Raw genomic sequence first — 18,987 nt, 5'->3', positions numbered from 1 at the left:
TTACTGGTTATCTGTGGGTCATAATGTTATTTTTTCCCTGAAAAATTACTTTTATTTTTTAAAATAAAAAACCATAACACATTCTGACTCTACACAAACACAAAATTATTTTTCCTGATGATATCTGTTTTCTCAGAGAAAAAAAAAAAAAAAAAAAAAAAAAAACAGGTTAAACAACTCTACAGCAGATTAATTTTGCCCTGAACTTCAAATCTAATTTGATGAGAGTTTCATTGAGTCAAACATTGGCTCTCCTTCATGCTTCCTAAATTGCAGTAACAGATAATAAAGCCTTGTTCATGCTACTTTCTATTTCCAGGAAAAGGTTGCCATAAAGAGGCTGTGAGGCCTGGCAGAGACATACATGTGTTCAGAAAATAAAGTTGGGGTTTTAATATGATCTTATCCTGTAAAACTGGGGGAACTTTCCCTTTTTTCAGGCTGAAATTTTCCCTTATTGACATCTCTCTTAACTCCTGGGTTGTGTTTTCTTAGTACTAAAAAGCTTGTCAATATTACACGTATGCAGAAATGGGTAAATAGGGCAGATGATGTTTCGTTGGTGTTGAAATGTGAAGGAAATGTGGAATAAGGAGTCTTCCTTTGTGCCACATGTGGAATAAGGAGTCTTGCTTTGTGCCACTCAGATACAGCAGCAGAAGGGAATCCTGCCAAGGGACTCTGAGAGCCAAAGAGCCCAGAGGAACCACCAAGCTCTGAGATTCACCCTAGGAGATGTAGGAAATTGCAAGGCAGGAACTCAACAGCATTTACCCCTCAGAACCAGGCAGCCATCTGACCTAAAAATGGGCTGACTGCTTGTGGCCCATATGCACAACACCAGTCTCAGTTACAAGGCTTTCGTGCACATATTGTTAAAGAAGCCTCTGCCCAGGCTGGCAGATTGCAATCTGGATTCCCTGAAGTCAAAAAATAAATATATAAATTGTGCTTTGCCTCTTTAGGAAGTCAGACTGCACAAGGGAAAAATGGAGCATTTGGGGTCTCTCTGGATTCCTTCCATGACATCGAAAATACAGGCAGCCAAGTTAGGTAAGCTGTGCCTTCATTTTTTAAAAAGAAGCCTTATTTCAGCAATGTGATGGCACCAAAAGGTTCCCCAGTCAGAATTCTTCCAATGCAAGCAAAGCCTGCAGCCCCAAACCTGTGTTTCTTTGGTCCTGAGGAAAACACAACACACACACAGCACCAACTCTGCTTCCTGCCTCAGCACACACAGAGCCTACGAAGCCAGCAGTCTGAGAAGCCCCTGAGAAACCTGAAGAGTTTTGGATTAGTGACTCAGATTTGGATTAGAGACTGAGATTTGGAGTGACTGGATTTTGGTGACTCACCTGACAGCAGCCATCAGCACCTCCCAGCCAGGAGGTGTCCCAGAGACACCAATGGATGATGGAGACTCCAAAGAAAGCCCAGGAAATGTCATTTCCCTCAGCACTGTCCCTCCAAGCAGCTCTCCCCACAGCTCCACCAGCCAAAAAATGACTTTGCAAGGGGAACTGTTGTGATTGCTGCCAGCTGACAGCAAAGTAAACGTTCTGATTGCAACAAACTGAGCACAGGTGGGATCTGTCCCCACTGCTGAGGGGCTGACCCACTCCTTCCCCTCCATGGAAAAGGGATTACAGAGGGTTTCTAACCTTAAAACCTTTCTAATCTTAACCTCAGCCATAAAAATATTCTACCTGCAAAAGGAGAGAGTAGCAAAGGATACCTGTGCTGGTATTTGTGGGAGTGCACTTTTAAGACAGGAATATGAACACCTGACAAACTTCCCAGATTTTCTGTTCTTTGTATGATACAAGGATAGATCCTGCATGGGGGTGGGAATGGTATGAAGTTTTTAAGCATTTAAGAGCAATGTGATTCTTAGCTGGGAGGATCCAGACAATAGGATGGTCAGAACCCCATCCCTAGAGGTAACAAATCCTAGGGCAGTAGGCTGAGCTGTGACATTTTTCTGCCAGTTTTAAAGCACTGAGGTTTCCTAAATAGATGGGCATATTTTTCACTGTCTGCTCATGTTTTCAGACATGCCCTCATGACACAAACTCTTCAAAAGGTCCTTTCTTATCCAACCTGGGACTTCACAGTAAAGCAAATATTACAGACTTCACTCAGGCACAAGGTTTGTATGAGTTAAGGAAGGTTAAAAAAAAATAATTAACCCAGAACTCAGCAATGACTTAAGCAAAGTCTGGTGCATTAAAATTTAAGAGCCATAATAAAAGTGTCTAGCACCTGGGATATAAATCCTGATGTTTCATAGGGGCTGATTTCTGAACTGGCTTCAGATCCTTACAAATGCTGCTGTGGGTAGGAGAGCAGCCCTGCTTTCCCTGCGTCTGGCATCTGGGCATTGCTTTTCCCTTCCTGGCCAAGCAGGGACCTGGGCACCCTGCAGCAGGGCCACGGAGGGGAGAGCAGGGACAGGGCAGCTGGAAGGAGTGGAGCTGCTCTCTCCATCACCCTCAGGGCACAGAAACCACCTCGAGTGGAGCTCTGAGCTGGCACCAGCTGCAGTCTCTCTGAAACTGGAGCTCCCAGTGGCTCTGCTGGTGCTGAGCTGTGCACATGTCACCCAGGGCAGCTAAGCCCCGGTGTGCTTTGAGTGGTGTGGCACAGTGGGTGAATTCCAGCCCTGCCACAGGGAGGGTCAGAACTGGCCTGGTTCACAGGGGCTCCTGGCAGGGGCAGCCTCCCAGCAGGTATCTAATTTGCACATTATAAAGGGCAGATATAAAATCAACTCCCTCACACATAACAGCCTGCAGAGCACACATAACAGATCCTGCCACAGCTTCACCTGCACATCTGGATCAGGGCTGTGCCACAGCTTCACCTGCACATCTGGATCAGGGCTGTGCCTGCATCTGCCCTGGGCAGACCCTGGGGCTCCCTGAATGAACATTGCTGGGTTCTGAGGATGGCTGCTGTGCTCTGGGCATTCACACAGTGCCACTCCATAGATCCGCACAGAAAACCAGTGTTGGCTTCATCAGCTTTGTCTTTGAAAGGCTGATGGATATCCAAATATACACCATTGTCTTTTAGGCTGCGAATATCCAATTGCTTACACAAGCAAGTTAACTCAGACAACTTAAAATATTACATTACTTATGTAGTATTGAAATTTTAAGTGTCGGTGCACTTTACAGTCTGAACTTTTTTTGTCGTGTGTTTCTCCTTTAGGGTTAGGTAATTATTTGTCTCACATATACTCAGTCTGGTGAGGATCCTTTCATTGTGTGTAAGTTTTCTTTACATCATTCTAAAAAAAAGGGGTTAACTTACACTCTCATCAAAGTTCAGGACAGTTGTCTAAATACCACTAAGAGCTTGAATAAACCAAAGCTGAATCTTCTGAAATAATTACGTCATGTGCAAAATGAGAAGTGTTAATAAACAGAGGTTATTCTGAAATAATTTGAGAAGAACAGTTTCCTTGAAAGCTCAGAATTTAAAATCCCTATTTTGTATACAGATACAATACAGTACCATCTGCAGGTTAAGCACAACAAACATTCTCTTACTGGGCATTAAAAACCATTCCCTTGGGAGAGAGAGTAGTAGACACACCTCCACATTCCTGTGTCTCCTTTCACAAGTTTGTCATTGGAGAAGCATCCAGAACAACAATTACTACAGAAAATTCTGTTCTTCTTGGCCAACAGGGTAATTCATTAGCAGCTGTTAAAAATCACCACTGTGATGCCACAGTAAGAAAACACTGAGCAAAATTAAAGGGAGAAGAAAAGCTTCAATTCAACACTTTTGTTGATATGCTCTTCAAACTGGCATTTCTAATTCTGACTGCCTATACTGGAATCCCCAATTTTATTTTTTTTTTTCTCATGCCCTCTTTATATGAACACTGTGCAGGTTATTTGCTTTCTGCTTTGCCCTCTCACTGAATTATTTTAATTAAAACTCTGGGTTTGGAGTTTTTCTGGTCACATCAACTTTACAAGTTTGTTTCCTGAATCAAAGCCCTGAGATTTGTTACTTTGCAGCCCCAGCAACCCAGTGCTGGTGGTGATACTGCAAGTGATTTACTGGACAGAGATATTGCCTGCTGCTGGCATGTTTCAAATAGGAGGGAAAACAAAAGTTATTTTAAAATCTTGCTAAAAGGCACAGGGCAGTCTCTGAAGCCAACTCAGCACCTTGCATGATCAGTCCTCAACCTATTACTGGTTGGGATAGGTGAGTTTTGAAAGCTGGGGTTACAGTTAAAGCTTCCCTTAGAATGAAAGGGGGAGAGGCCAAGACACAGGAAAAAAGTCAGATTCTGACATGTTAGGTTCATTCTCCTAGAAGTAATTAATAACTCTCAGTACTTACCTATCTACAGCTTCTTTAGTGTCCTGTGTCCATGCCAGCTTCCCCTGGAGTCACCAAGAAGCAAACCAGGTGGAAAATGTACCCTGATGCTTACTTTACCACAGCACGGATCAGTACTACCTTTAATGACAGAATTCCCTTCCCTGGAAAGGGGAACACGCAGAGGGTTTTTGTAAATACAGCCACCACACATGGCAAATGTCAAGACTTTAATGACACTCACTTTCAGTACTTTCCATCTTCAAAAGGCTTCCCACTGGTTAAAATATTTGGGAGTAATGACTGTTCAAAAATGCCCTGTGAAGTAAGTGCTCCAAGTATAAAGCTGTTTTCTGGCATTCTCTCCCTTGACTTCATCACCCCCAAAGCCTTAGAATGGGAGCTGTATTCAATCACTGCTACACAGTCCTGGCATAATAAAAACTCCTTCATGACTCCATGGTTAGCAGGTAGGTACTTTTGCTGCTTAATTTGTCCAGCATTTTACTGTAAGTGAGATAACTGGCTCAGCCTCCAGGCTTGGCAGGGTAGGTGCACGTCTGCCACTTCAGCCTTGCTCTGCTGTTCTTACATGCCACACTTCATCCAGGAGATTTTATTTTTTTCCTTTTAATCCAGTCTAAAGAATTTATTTCATAGCAGCTCCCATCTCTGGGATAATTACACTCAGTTAGCTGTACTCAACACCGATGATTTCATAACGTGCCACAAACAGGTGCCAACTCAATTCCTTTATTGGAGACAGAAACATTGAATTTGAATACAGAACATCTGAATAGAGATTTGATGAAGGAAAACTGCAAATAGTATAGACTGTTTCTACTGCCAGCAACACACAGTTCTTACAGGATGTACAGACATACAAATATAGTGCTTCTCTCGTGCCAGATGGTCGCTACGTCACAATGCCATTAGGAGCTCCTAATTGTGCTTCTAAAAACCTTTAGAGAAGAATGAGGTAGAGTTTCCTTTCGTTTATCCAGTACTTTTTCACACATCTGTCCTTTACTGCTTTTATATGCTTCAGATCCTTGTAAAATACCCAGTTAACTTTCAGCATTTGGGAAAACAGAGACCCTTCAGAGGTGTTTACTTCTCCCTCCCTAAGTTGCTAATTTCCCGCTGCAATTTCAGTAACCACCCTTCTAAATGCCTCAAGGGTCAAGTAGATCGGGACTTCTGGCTTTCCAACAGAAACTGTCTGTAAATAGCTTCAGATGAAACTGTAACTCCTCTCCATTATGGCAAAGAACCTTCTGCATTTTGTCACTCGGTGCCCAAGGTGGGTCCAAGCCATGTCAGGAGACAAAGGGAGCAGATCCACCCTCTGTGAACATTCTGGACTGTGAAATACTGTTAGTGATGTGTTTGTCCCTGCTTGCAGCTCTAGTCCACCACTGGGCTTAGTACAGATGATGGGAAGAGAATACATCAGTGACCTGTTAGACGGTGTGCAGCATCAGCTGTTTGACCAAATATCCCACTGTTTCACAAAAAATAAAAGTAATGCAGCTTTCAGTGAAGATACAGGGGCCCAAGTTGAAAATGCAGGCACAGATGGAGGCTTTTAAGCAAGTGAAGAGCATTAACACCAACTTAAACACCAACATCAGCCTCTGATCCTGCTGGACCTGTGGTGGTCCCTCAGTGGGCTGAACAAGAGTTCTGCTGGTTGTGATGTGCTGCTGACCTCCTGCCTTACTCACCTGATGGGTATTTGTTTTCATTTCCACTGCTGCTCCTGGCACACCTCTTCCTGACAGCAGATTTCCACTCACTGCCCTGGCCTTTGCTGCCAGCACTCAGTGTAGCACAAGCAGGGTGCAGTTATTTCACCCAAAATAATCACAATTCTATTCTAGTGGTGACCAAATCACAGTGACTACGGGGTTTGGCATACACAAAGAAGGTGATTACAGGAAGAAAAGAATGTTTGCTTTCTTCCTATAAGCTACTGCAATGTGACAGTGTAAGACAACAGTTCAGCAATGCTGTATCACAACTCTAAAATGAAAACCAGAGTTTTTATAAAAAGGTGCAAAGTTTAAAAGAGTCCGTGTTCATACCTCAATCACTTTGATGGCAAAAGGACAGAAAATCTGTTTCTGCAAGACAGTACTGCCTGAGAAAAGCTTCTGAGCTCGTCTACCTCCCCTGAAATGACTGCTCTAAGCCTGACAGAATCAGGAACTACACAGAGTTAGTGTTCAGAGAACCAGCTCTTAGGAACTTCCCCAACTCCTGACTAGAAAAACAAACTATAACCTTATTTTATCAACTATTCCCTGCATACCTCTTTGGTAAAAACCAAAAATGGCCAGTGCTGGTAAACCATTTGGAACACGAGTCAAATGCTTGCACAAAGTTGTCTTCCCTGTTTCTACCTTAACTTTACCCAGCAGGTATTTTAAAGCCTTTAAAATTTTAAATCAAGGTCCTAAATCTTCCTTAGATCTTCTCATGAACATGAAATTTAAGAGACTCTTATTTTTTTAAAGCACAGCATGAAAATGCAGGATTGTGCTAAAAATCAGATATGATAAATTAAATTTTAAGATAAGCTAAGAGTATAAATTCATCTTCAGAGAGAACCATGCTGTTACTACTAGTGAATATAATTACCATTATTTTTTAGTATATTTGGGAGTGCCCAAAATAGTGTTTTAGTATATTTAGGTTAGCCTTGCTAGTATGATTAATAAGACTTCTGTTAGTATCTGAGCTACTAATTCCAAATCTGACTAATCTTATTTCAAATCTATTTATTGTTGTAATTCAGTTTTGCTCCTCACCTGCTAAGTCCCTGACTGTTCCAGCTCAAGGTAATGGCAAAGTTAGTTTTGTTTATGGAACTGGGGATCTATTTGCCTATATATATATATATATTTACTATAGACGTCACTCAGATTTTGCACAGAGAAAATATCCTGGAATTGCTGTAAATAAGAATCATGCTCACAGCAAGGCATGGACAGGAGGACTGCTACAAGAATATTTTTTCACCAATGCAATGCCAGTATTCTCTTCTGGTCTTATGGCTAAAAATACAAATAACTTAAGAAGTTTTTGAGCTTAAATTATTTAGGAGCTATGAATTATTTTTCCAAATCTTGAGGCTAGAGACAAAATACAGTAAAACACAGGTCTTTCACAGTTCCAAACTGGTAAGCATTGCAGTTCAGCAAATTTTTGGTTAGGATGGATAAAGAGGTCTGTCCCAGTGCTACATGACCAAGTGCACCCCTAAGATAGTCCCATGCTCATGACTTTACATTGAGAGGTGTCATGATTCCTTCAAGCATCACTTTTCTAACAGGACAGCCCAGTCTGAGATGAAATTCTCTTGTCAAGATCATTCTGTAAGCTATTTTTTACATTCTGAACTACATTTGTTACACATTTATGGGTTTATGCAGCAAACCCTGAATGCATTTCTCATTTAAGTAACATTTTTCCTTGCATGACCAAGTTAGTCTAATCTAATGTAATCATTGAAATACTGGACTCTACATGGCACATTTCCTGCTGCTTAAAAAGCTTTTTCTGGAAAGCTTAATTTGATCTGTAATGAAGTAAGTCTGTAAGCAAAAAGTTTGGATTAGAGTTAGAAGTGGTGTAAGTGGTAGTACTACTGCTCTGCAGTCAGAAAGAGTTCAGGTTACTTGTCCAGGGTCACAAAGTCAGTGCCAGTCTGTTCAGGGCTTACATGTCCTGGTGGTAAAGCACAACTCTGATCCTTCAACAGCTGGAATATGAAAAAAACCTACATTTTTTGTTGTTTATTTTTAACTGTCACTTCTGCTAAAAGCAAGAAGAACGCAAATTTGCTTAAATAGTCCCTTTTAGATATGAGACAACAGTAGAAGGCTGGGAAAAAGGGGTGCAAGTCTGTGTGAAAGGGAGAAAAAGACAGCAAGGAACAGGGGCAACAACTATCTGAGGGCATGCTCAGCTATCATTTACAGCTGCCAGCTCTCAGGACACCAGCCTGCCTCCAGAATACTGAAACTCACCCTAAGCAGGGTGGATCCCATGCAGAGAAAAGCAGGGTACCACAGCCTGCCAGGCTGGGCCAGCAGCTCTGCACACCTCTGTGCTCTACTCCAGAGCAAGGCACTGACAGCTCAGGAACTCAGGAACCTGCTGGGACCATGCAGATTGTTTTGGAGAGCCACTCAATTCAAGAGCGTTCCTCCTCTAATTTAGCAGCTCTGAGATCAGTCCCAGCTGTTTTTTCTGTCTACCTCTTGGAAGACAGACATTTCAAGTAACTTGCACTCCAAATGACTTTCAAGTATCATGTTTTTCCAAATTACTGAGGATAAATAAAAGTAAGTATACAGAAAAGGATCTACGGTATCTCTATGCTGAATTAGGCAAACCCAAACAAGAGGTTGTGTACAACGAGGAGGAGTGGCTGATAATTGCTTCTTGGCTTGAGATGGTTGAACAGGTGTGAACAATGGCTGGGCACAGAGATCTCATTACCTTGCTTTTGTCTGATCAGTCTTCCCTTCTATACCCCACAAAAATCCTGTTTGCTTTGCCCTGCTATGGACTGAATAGATTATCTACCCTAGGAACCTTTATCAGCACCCTCACCTGGCTCTGCCCCTGCCCATTCCCAGTAATGCTGCCCTCACTGCAGTTAACAATCTGGTTAAGTAATGCCAGTTGCTGAAGCCATAATTCTTGGCACCAGAGCAGCTGGTATGAAATGCCAGTTTCATAAAAATTCTGTTATTTGAAGGACTTTTTTCCTCGTCATGAATCATGCTAACCAAACTGAAAATTAAGGACACGCTCAATACTGAAAATAATAATCAAAAGAATGCAGAGGAGAAGAAAGAACATATGAAAATTAGATTTCATTATTATCATCTTAAAGTACCAGTGTTGGTAAAACATAAGCATGTGAAAGGCTGAATCTCATGTGATCAACCCAATTAAACATTAAATAATTGCAGCCAATTATGCAAATATCACACAACAATATTAATTTGTTGATCTTTTTTGAACAGTTTCAAATTTTCCTAATGTTAGACTATCTTATGTCTTAAATGATCAATTACCAGAAGCATAACTAAGTGATGAAGAATGGATAATTGCCTAGTTATGATGTATCATACTCTTTCTATGTAAATCTGTTGCAATTAAACAAATAGGGCACATGGAGAAAAGATGTGCAGATGTTCTTTTACAATCTGTTACTAGCTCAGGGAATACCACAGTTCCCTCCTAAATTTTACAAGTGAAAACAAGGAGAATGCAGTATCAAATACTGATTGTTATTTACACATGTTATTTCTTTCCTCTGGTTAATGGGATAAAATGCACTGCCAGAATTCAGAGTAGGACAGCATGCAACATCAGAAGAATTTCCTGTGCTATACTGACCTGTCAGCTCTCTTATTTAGGTTTCAAAGTTTAAAATCTAAAACCTATTCCCCTGTATTCCACCTGGAAACAAGCACAGCCTCAAGCTGACACAGAGAGCAAGGCAACTGACCAAGATGTGAAAGACAACAATTTACACACACACGCTCCACGTTTTCATTCTTCCCTGGGAGAAAAGACCACTCACTTCTGAGGGTCATTCCACTATCAAACCTCCTCATTTTGAGTCTCCATCAGCAGAAAAAAGAGAAGTGTTTCTCTGGTCAGTGCAGGAAACAGTGCAAAACACAAAAAATTAAATCACCTGGTTCATGTTAAATGACTTGCAACCAATTTAACAACTTAACCAATTTAACAGCTTCCAGGTTTACATTTCAGTAAAGTAATTTTTCTACCTGGTCCTTATTCCTTCTGCCTAGTGAACAGATTGCTGCTGCCATACTGAGGCCTTCACGGGGATTTTTGATATGTGGTATCATTTATCAGCTCTGTCAAAGCTGAGATGTTCAGTGTTGCACAACCACTCTGCCACGCACCTGAACTTAGATATCTTCACTTTTCATTTGCTGCTAAAGCAAAGACGAACTTAAGGGAAAGAATAGATTGTTCAGTACCAGTAAGCCACAAATGGTTGCTCATTACATCATCTTTAGAGAGCTCCACTCCACACTCTGGTTAAAGGCACTCTTTAATTTCAATACTGGTCTCTACCCCATGCTGCACCTTGACATATTCCCCATGTTTGTATTTCCAGCCATCTAATTAAATAAAAGGAAAGACTACTAATTAAATAAAAGGAAAGACTACCAGCAGCTCATAACACATAGTAAGATACTGAACAAAGACCAGCACAGGATACAAATTCAAATGGTCACAACACTATGGCTACTGCGAGTGAAACAACATTTTGTGCTTGCAGTTGTAGCCTAAAGAAAAAATTATCCATCAATTTTTAACGATAGTTACATTGTCAGAGAGAACCTTCAACTGTTCTTCATTGAAAGATCAGACTGGACTGCAGTCAAAGACAGGAAAAATCATCTGAGGGAGCAGAAGAAAGTGATGGCTAAGGAGGGGTCTTCAAAAGGTGACCAAAAGTGAACAGGAAGCCATAAGGCTGCTCTTTAACAGCTGTATAAGGCATGGATGGTCCACTATAAATTATATTTTGCATTTTTAAACTAGGTTAACAAATGCCAGTAACTACAAAAAACTTATTAAGCATGGGAGAGATACTGTTGGTCTTAAAAAATTAAAGTGCTAAATGTTTCCCTTAATACTGGAGCATCTCTACTGCAAACTAGAACAATAAATGTTTCACTTTTACTTCTTACAGGACTCCAACAAAGTGTCAATAAAGTTCCACCAGTTTTATACTGAAGTAGCACTTTGGAACATTGATAAAGAATATGGTTATCCTTTTTGGCAAGAGGTATCTTAAAGCTGTTCAACAAAGCTGTGTGCAGAAGGAGAAAGCTAATAAATATTACAGGATGGTCGTCAGTGAACATTTGCAGAAGTTACTTCCCCAGCTATGGGCTACATGCTCTGTATTGCTTCCAAAGAATCAAGACTGCCTGTGGGAAAGCAGCATTCTATGGACTATCTGCTTAACCAGAATGAAATCAGGCTTTGAACCAAACCTCTTTCCTCCCAGACATTTTCTGCTGACAACACTGCTCGTTCCACAACAGGGAGGCCCCTCCACAGCACACGTGTCAAAGGAGGCTGGACACAGCACGTATGGGAAAGGGACAAGGACAACATTTTTCTGATCTAAATGATGTGAGTGGGCGATGGAAGAAACTCCTCAATCCAAAGGTCTGGTTGCTGTGAAGAATGGCTGCACTTTCACAGCCAAAGCTGTCTAACCTCACTTTCCAGACACTCACCTGGAAGGCAGCAGTGTGTCTGCAGAGCCCAGCTCTGCTAGGCCGAAGGGGAACTTTGTCTCATTCTGAAAAGCCTTTTAGATGATGTCCAGAAGGGTGTACTGGGTTCTTAGAGGGGAATGCACTGCCCAAGCAGCCACTGCAAATCCCCAGGGAGGGAAGGGCAATAGGCCCACAGGGACCATCCTGCAGGCCAGACTGACCCAGAGAATTTTGGGCTAAAGGCCAGAGTTACTGTCAGAGTATGAGGGCACCTCCCAGGCTATGCAACTCAGGAATCTCCCACACCAGCAGAGTATGAAAGGATGGAGTGTATGGCTAAATTTGTTTCCCAAACCCAGAGCAAAAGGCAGAATAATGCCAACAGAACCCTGTGGGCAGCTAACAGGCCACATCCTCCTGTGACACACGTTCTGTTGGTGGAGGCAGTAAACAAAGCAATCTGAAGAGCAGTTGAAGAGCATTTTACAAGTTTCCAGACTCTATATAAAGGAGGCACTAAGAAAACCATTGGGAAAGTTGTATTGCTAACATTTAGCACCTCTACCAAGAAGACAGGCTTCTACCAAGAGGATTACAGTAGAAATCAAAATGATTGTGTTCACGTTTGCCAGATTGTGGAAACAATCACCCTGGGGAGCAAATTGATACTGGGACTATGCACTGGCAGCTACGGAATTTGTCACTGTTCAGATGTCAGATGTCAGGTCTGTCTGCAGGCTCTGAACTCTGCCACCTTCATGACACCAGCACTGCCCAGTCGCTGTCTTCTCTTCCATACTGAAACAAAGCAAAAAAAAAAAAAGAAGTTTAAGAATAAAAGTTAAAAGAATCAGTGCATGTTTGTAACAACTTCTTAGGTCTGTCCTCAGAAAGGTTAATTTTCACTGCTTTGACAGTAGTTTACATTGGTTTTTATGCCTTTATTTGCCCTTGATTTGGGCACAGACTGAAGATAGCTTGCCTTACCCTTATTACAATAGCTGGTTTAGGAAGGAGCAGAGCTGATACTCACTACAGATGACACAGAACAGCCCTGCTTCACTTCCATCAGTTTAATGCAGTTACTCCCTGAGGCCTGCTCACTAATTCACTCATAACTATGCCCCTGCTCAAGCTCCAATAAACAAACACATTCCAGTTTATTTCTTTTTATTGTCAAGGTGGCTTTTTATTACAACATTCTGATTGAATGTGAAATAAAACCATCACAAATACCGCGGAGTACAATTAGGGAGAATCGTAAGCCAAAATAAAACAAGTTGTCTTTCCGTGCACAAACGAATGGGATCACCAAGCAGAAATGAAGGCAACCCATGGCATGCAGCCACATCCACTTCCAGGGGAGCACTCAGCCCCCAGGCAGCACTTCTGATAGCCAGACTGGTTCCATGCTCTAAAGCTCTGTCACCAGTCCTGTAAACAACGCCCCAGAGAGACCCCACAACACACACAGGGCTCAAGCAGGTAAATAATTCAGAGATGGAGGGACAGCAGCAGATGGGAGTCCCTTCCCTTAGAGTGTTATACTTCAAAACACCTTCAACCAAGAAATGAAAACTGATTTTGGAGGCTTTATGTAGGCTAAAAAGATCACTTAGTTTCTCCAGAGTGGGAAAATACAGGTGGGAGTGGGAAAATACAGAACCTCCCATACAGGTTCTGCATCAGCAGGAAATGTGGTAACAGGTCACTGAAGCAGGGAAAAGACAACAGCTCCACATCAGGATGAGCCAGAGGAAACACACTTCTAATCCACAAAGGAATGGTGCTCAGTGGGTTCATGTTTTACTCCTTACTCCAGCAGGCAAGGCTCTAACTGACCCTCAAAATTGTCAAATCTACTACTTTTTTTCGTTATTAATTCTGCTGCTCCTGTTCTGCACTGCAGTTAATTGTAAATTTCGCTAACTTTAGGCAGCAGTATCACCCAATGCTGCGCTACAGAAATTGTTGCAGTGGCCAGTCTGAGCTGCCATTTGACTAGAGTTTGCACCTGCCAGAATTAAGAAGGGAATGAAGCTGCAATACCACAATGAAAATAATTTCCTTCTACAAATAAAAGCACATTTAGCTTCCATTTTTAATTCTGTCAAGGGCTGTGTGATCTCAGACCAGTCAATCTGATCCCTCTTCCACTGTCCAGCACCTCCAGGTCATTCTTTGTAAAAATTAATACAAACATGGTTCTTTCCTGCATGTTTTACACTGCTCAAAGAAAGGGGCTTTGATTAAATGTTTCTTCTCTGCTGTCTTGCCTGTAGTGTTTAAATGTATTTAATAAGATGTAGCATAAGCAATATATCTTATTTTCTATCCATCCCTTCCAAGCTGCAGCTTAATCCATGTCTTAAAGGGCACAGCAAAAGCTTGTTTATTCTCAAAGCATGGCTGCAAACCCACAGAAACATGAGTGGCATTTCAGTGAGTGTATTCCCAGAGAAAAAACCTCATCCCTAAATCTTCCAACTCAAGCAGCCATGGAAGAGTGCACTGTTACTAATTCATTCATAAGCACACCATTAATTTATATAATGTATGTTCTTTAATTTGAAGACTTCATCAGCCTTTAGTGATCATGATATCTATCCAGTGACAGGAAGGGAAATGTCTCTCTCAACTGGCATGAGAAATTGGATCAGTTCTGCCCATGAGCTTCTGATTTGTCACTCCAGCTCTGGTTCCACTGAGCAGCTGCTCACGTCTAAAGGCATCCCTCCGAACACTGCACACTTGCAAGAGATCAGCATGAAACCAGACTTGGAAACACAACAATGAGAGAACATGAAAATTATAAAAGCAGCGTGTGCTCTACACAAGGGAACTGGTGTAACAACAGCAGATATGGAGCCTGCACCTTCTGGTCACAGGTGCACATGTGGGACATGGTGGTGCTGAGAATTTCCACTTTTTTACAGATTCCCATGGCTCAACATGAAATGGGCACACTGCCCCAGTTCAGGCAGCAGAACAGGACAGAGACCAGAGCTGTGTTTGACTGCTATTTCCATTGCACTTTATGCTTCAAAACTGGAAGATTCTTTGGAATTACAGCCTCAGATTGTCCAAATGATACCACAATAATCCAATGGTAATGCAAAGAGACCTGTTATTTTTTTCTTCTGGTAGAGGACATAGAGGAGAACCTTTGATAAAGATCTTCTAACATTTTTAGGATTATTATATAGTCCACTTTTTGTGTCACAGCATTGTTCTCTGTGTGACATCATGGGGTCCTTCTGGATATGAGCCCAGCCCTCCACAGACAGGAAGGTGCAGAAACACAACCAGGAACCACTGATTGACTCTTAATGGGGAAGCAACCACCAATCTCTTTAAAATCAATGATTTTAAAAATGGTTTTCAATGGTTATGTCTTCTAACTCTCCTGGGTTTTTTTAAAGAAGGAAGGGAACCCAGAATTAAGCATAGATGTAATAGCCCAGCAATTTCCAGAAGTAACAAATTCAATCCTGGCACGTAACTAAAGAACACAGACTAGGTACACACAGCTGAAAGGTGAAAAGGTCCACATCAACAGCTAAATAACGTGAAAAGGTCCCAGAAAGAGAATGTTTGGTAACAATCCACACTTTTCCAGCCTTGGCTGGTGGTGGAACACCAGGGTGATAAGGCAGGAGGCAATGGGCAGGAACTGAAGCCCAGGAGGCTCCACCTGAACATGAGAAGAACTTCCTCACTGTGCAGTGCCCAAGCACTGGACAGACTGTCCAGAGAGAGTGTGGAGCTTCCCTCACTGGAAATATTCCAGACCTGTCTGGACACAGTCCTGGGCCGTGTGCTGGAGCTGGGAGGAGGCACCAGGTGACCACTGTGGGCCCTTCCAGCCTGACCCACTCTGATCAGGGAGGGAATCAGCCCTTCCCTCAGGGAAAAGCCTGGATACCTTTGGCTTGCCCTGCTCGCTGCCTCAAGGGAGGAAGACACAGATCACAGGATTACTGGCAGGAACATAAAGATTTTAGTGGCATCTAAGAACACTTGGAGCCAAAAATGTAGAACGGAAACCATCAGAGTCAATTTGAAGAAATCCTGGCAACACTGCCAAGCAACTGCTATCAGATCTTAAATAAAGGGGCTTTGCAACTTGCCAAGCTCTTCTCCTATCCCCAAACCCCCCACACCATAAACTACACTAAATAAGGAAAAAACCCAGGCAACTTTAACAAGAAGGGCCCTCACCTGCTGCTCACTGACTTCACCTGAAATGGTCCCTGAAATGCCCAGACATGGAGATAAAGCAGATTCCACAAAGACTTTGATATTTAGCACATGAGAGAGGAGGGAACTGCTTTAAGAATGAGAAGTGATCATGTGATTGGAAAAATAATGAGAAATGGAAATGGTGATCAGCTGGCTGTGCCCAGTGAGTGTTTAATTGCCTTATTGATTAACCTGTACTCATTTGTGGCTGTGGTTAAGGTGTTTCATAAATCCCATCCTGTTCCCTTAAAAAAGCAACCTCTAACAACAGTATTAGATTTCACTGGTAACAGTTGTATCTTGCAACTCTCATCCACACTCCAAGAGGCAGGAAAAAATGACACTATACCTCATCTCTACCACACTTTCTCAAGGAAAGAAAATTGGCAGAATAATCACACTAGACAAAAGGGTCTACATTATTGTATGATGCCATCTGTAGCATCACTATCAAAAATATTTTTCACTCCTTTCAAACGTTCACCTTTTATTATTTTACATGGTTATAGCACAGAAAACACCTTACCTGGATATCAGTTAGCTTATTCAGGAAACGGGTTGTTACCTCAGGCCCATTCTCCATGGTTGGGATGTGCAAGTGCTGGCATGGAATAACAGAGAGGGAGAAGGGGAGAGAAAGAATAAAATGTAATAACAGCTTTACACATATATGAATACCTTATGGCTGCCAGAAGTTTTAGTAAGTATTTATCAATATTTATATTTATCTAGCCCTCCTTATGAGTAGGAAAGGGGGGTTAGTTTGGGGGTTTTGTTTTTTTTTTTTTAAACAGGAGGGTGCTGCTAAGCCAGTGAAAAGGTAGAGACTTAAACTATAAAGCTCCTGCTCAATAAAGGCTAATCCAAGCCTACCAAGAGATCTGTCCAAAATGAAGAGAATATTGTGCAAGCAAGAGAGGTAACATTATACACAGCATTTAATTTTGAGGTATATTGTGTAGAAACACAACACTTATATTTACAGTACTTCTCACTCAGCGCCTCAATGTCTCAGATTAGCTTAGCATCAGGCAATATCAACACATTTATTCTATTTTACTCATTCAGGAAGCATCACCCAGCAGACATTTATTGTGCTTATCATGTTCAGTGGACAAAGCACAGCCCTTCATGCAGCTGCACTGCCCCTGGTCACTGAACTAACTCTGTGCTGACTAAATAGCACCAAGTCAGCTTAGCATTCTGAATGCCTGGGGAGCTCCACCTGTGCAGGAGAGATCTCCCAAATGGTGAGCAGCAGGGGAAGGCAGCTGTGCCCTGCCTGGAAACAGCTCTTCCACCAGAGCTGGGATCCCTGCAGTGAGGGTGAGCAAGAGAGGAACTTGAGAGGCAAGGACAGCAGTGGCTCAGAAATGTGCTTCCCTGTAAAAGCCTTTTCTCTCCTCAGCCTCCCCAGGTACCTTAGTAAAAAATACTGAATGAAAGAAATGTGGAAGAATGACTTTCCTACATTTGCAAACAGGCTGAGAACTGTTCTTTTTCCTTTTTTTTATGTTTTAGATTTTGTTTTCAGCTATTAGAAAAAACCCCAGATGACAAAAGTTCCCTTCTGACAACCAGCAACTCACTTGGGAAACAACACACTGACACAGTTCACCCTTCCAGGCAGTGCACATTTTCTATCTCCCTTGGTTTTGGCTTTCATTTGCAATTAACTGTGATAAAATTCAGAAGAAAGAAGGAAAGGGTTAAAAAAAAAAAAAAGACATTTCCTTACCTTGCCCTGATATAGAATTTTAGAGATGGGACATACAATGCAAGCTGTTCCAGCACCAAACATCTCCTTTACTCTGCTCTCTTCCAAGGCAGCTGTCAGGTCACTCATGGTGATGTATCGCTCAGACACTTTGAATTCTCCCTGCACAAGAAGCAGCAACCATAAAAATTGGAGAAAGTTTAAAAACCATAGAAACTTTAAAAACATTACTGGTTTTGTTTTCTACACTGAACCATTTCCAATAGGATTTTAGCCTAGTGACAGTAAGTCAAGTTCTGACTCTGATCTTGTGATCTTTTCAAACATGACAGTATCACACAAGACAGATTTTCATCAAAAGAATGCCCTACAAAGCTGCCAGTGGTCTGCCAGGTGCAATGCTGATGATTAAGTGGCACTTCCCTCTGGTTTGGTGCAAGGTATCAGTATCACATTAGGGAATAACAAAGAAGAATTGTTATGGGACACTGGATCCCTCCACTCATGGTCTCTAGTGTGTCAAGAGTTTGTCCAAAAATTACTCAATTATATCAAGAGAGCCTTTGCATCCCACTCTCAGACAATTCCTAAGCAAGATATATTCTGTTGATTAATTTCACCTGCCAGGCCAATTAATGTGATGTATTTTTTTAATCCCTAGTGAAATTTCCCACTGTATCCTGCAAACAGCTGTCACATACAAGAATTGACTGTACTACAGGTATGAGTAAAGCCATTTGCACTGCAGTCTTAACACTGGGAGTGCTTTACCTTCTACAAGAGTGGAAGAATGCACAGGAATCAACTGAAGGGATGTGTTTAACAAAAGAAATAAAAGTTAGACTTTGAAATTTGTATTTCGCGTAAATGTTTATTTGAAATGTTTATTTCATGTTTGATGTGGTATTCCTGTTATCCCACTCTAAGCATAACCCCAGCCAAATCCAGGAGACAGGATCCTGGGCTTGACAAGCCTCTGGCTGTGTAGCATCCTTACCCAGGCTGCAATAAAACCTCTGAATACAGCAAGGCACAGTTTGCTGCATTTCCAGATATGATCCAGTCCCAAGTGTCCAAAAAAGCTCTTGGATTTGCACTACAGAACAGGAACCAGACTGTGGCTGGGCAGGCTGCATGCTTGTTAGCAGAAACAAGGCTGGAAGCATGAGAACTAAATGCAGAAATAATGAGCTGATGACTGAAGTGCAGCTACGGTCATGCACAGTAATTCTTTGTTTCCTTGCTCTAAGTGCTGGTACCAGTGGATTTAATGAGAATTTTCATGTTAAATACTGCATGGAGCTACTGTAACAAGCTGGGTATTGTTCCCTGTGACAGGTGTGGGTATTCCTGAGAATCCCTGAATCAGCACACCCTGAGTTCCCAGCAGGT

The 18,987-nt window shown here is 41.9% G+C and overlaps 1 protein-coding gene across 2 annotated transcripts in view; it reads right to left on the bottom strand.

Moving 5' to 3' along the window:
- Window positions 1-5,081: 5,081 nt before the first annotated feature.
- Window positions 5,082-18,987, bottom strand: part of BCAT1 (branched chain amino acid transaminase 1) — a 63,025-nt gene continuing 49,119 nt past the window's right edge. For both annotated transcript variants that reach the window (XM_064421467.1, XM_064421466.1), the window contains 3 exons: window positions 17,617-17,757; window positions 16,405-16,479; window positions 5,082-12,434 (listed from right to left, as the gene is read on the bottom strand). In XM_064421467.1, the coding sequence (XP_064277537.1) occupies window positions 12,393-12,434; window positions 16,405-16,479; window positions 17,617-17,757 (258 nt within the window). In that variant the 3' untranslated portion in view covers window positions 5,082-12,392. The remainder of the gene's footprint in view (window positions 12,435-16,404; window positions 16,480-17,616; window positions 17,758-18,987) is intronic.

The sequence above is a fragment of the Passer domesticus genome, chromosome 5, assembly GCF_036417665.1.
Source record: "Passer domesticus isolate bPasDom1 chromosome 5, bPasDom1.hap1, whole genome shotgun sequence".
In the NCBI taxonomy this organism is placed as follows: Eukaryota; Metazoa; Chordata; class Aves; order Passeriformes; family Passeridae; genus Passer; species Passer domesticus.
The sequence above is the reverse complement of the archived record's forward strand: the minus strand, read 5'-3'. Positions and strand labels throughout refer to the sequence as shown.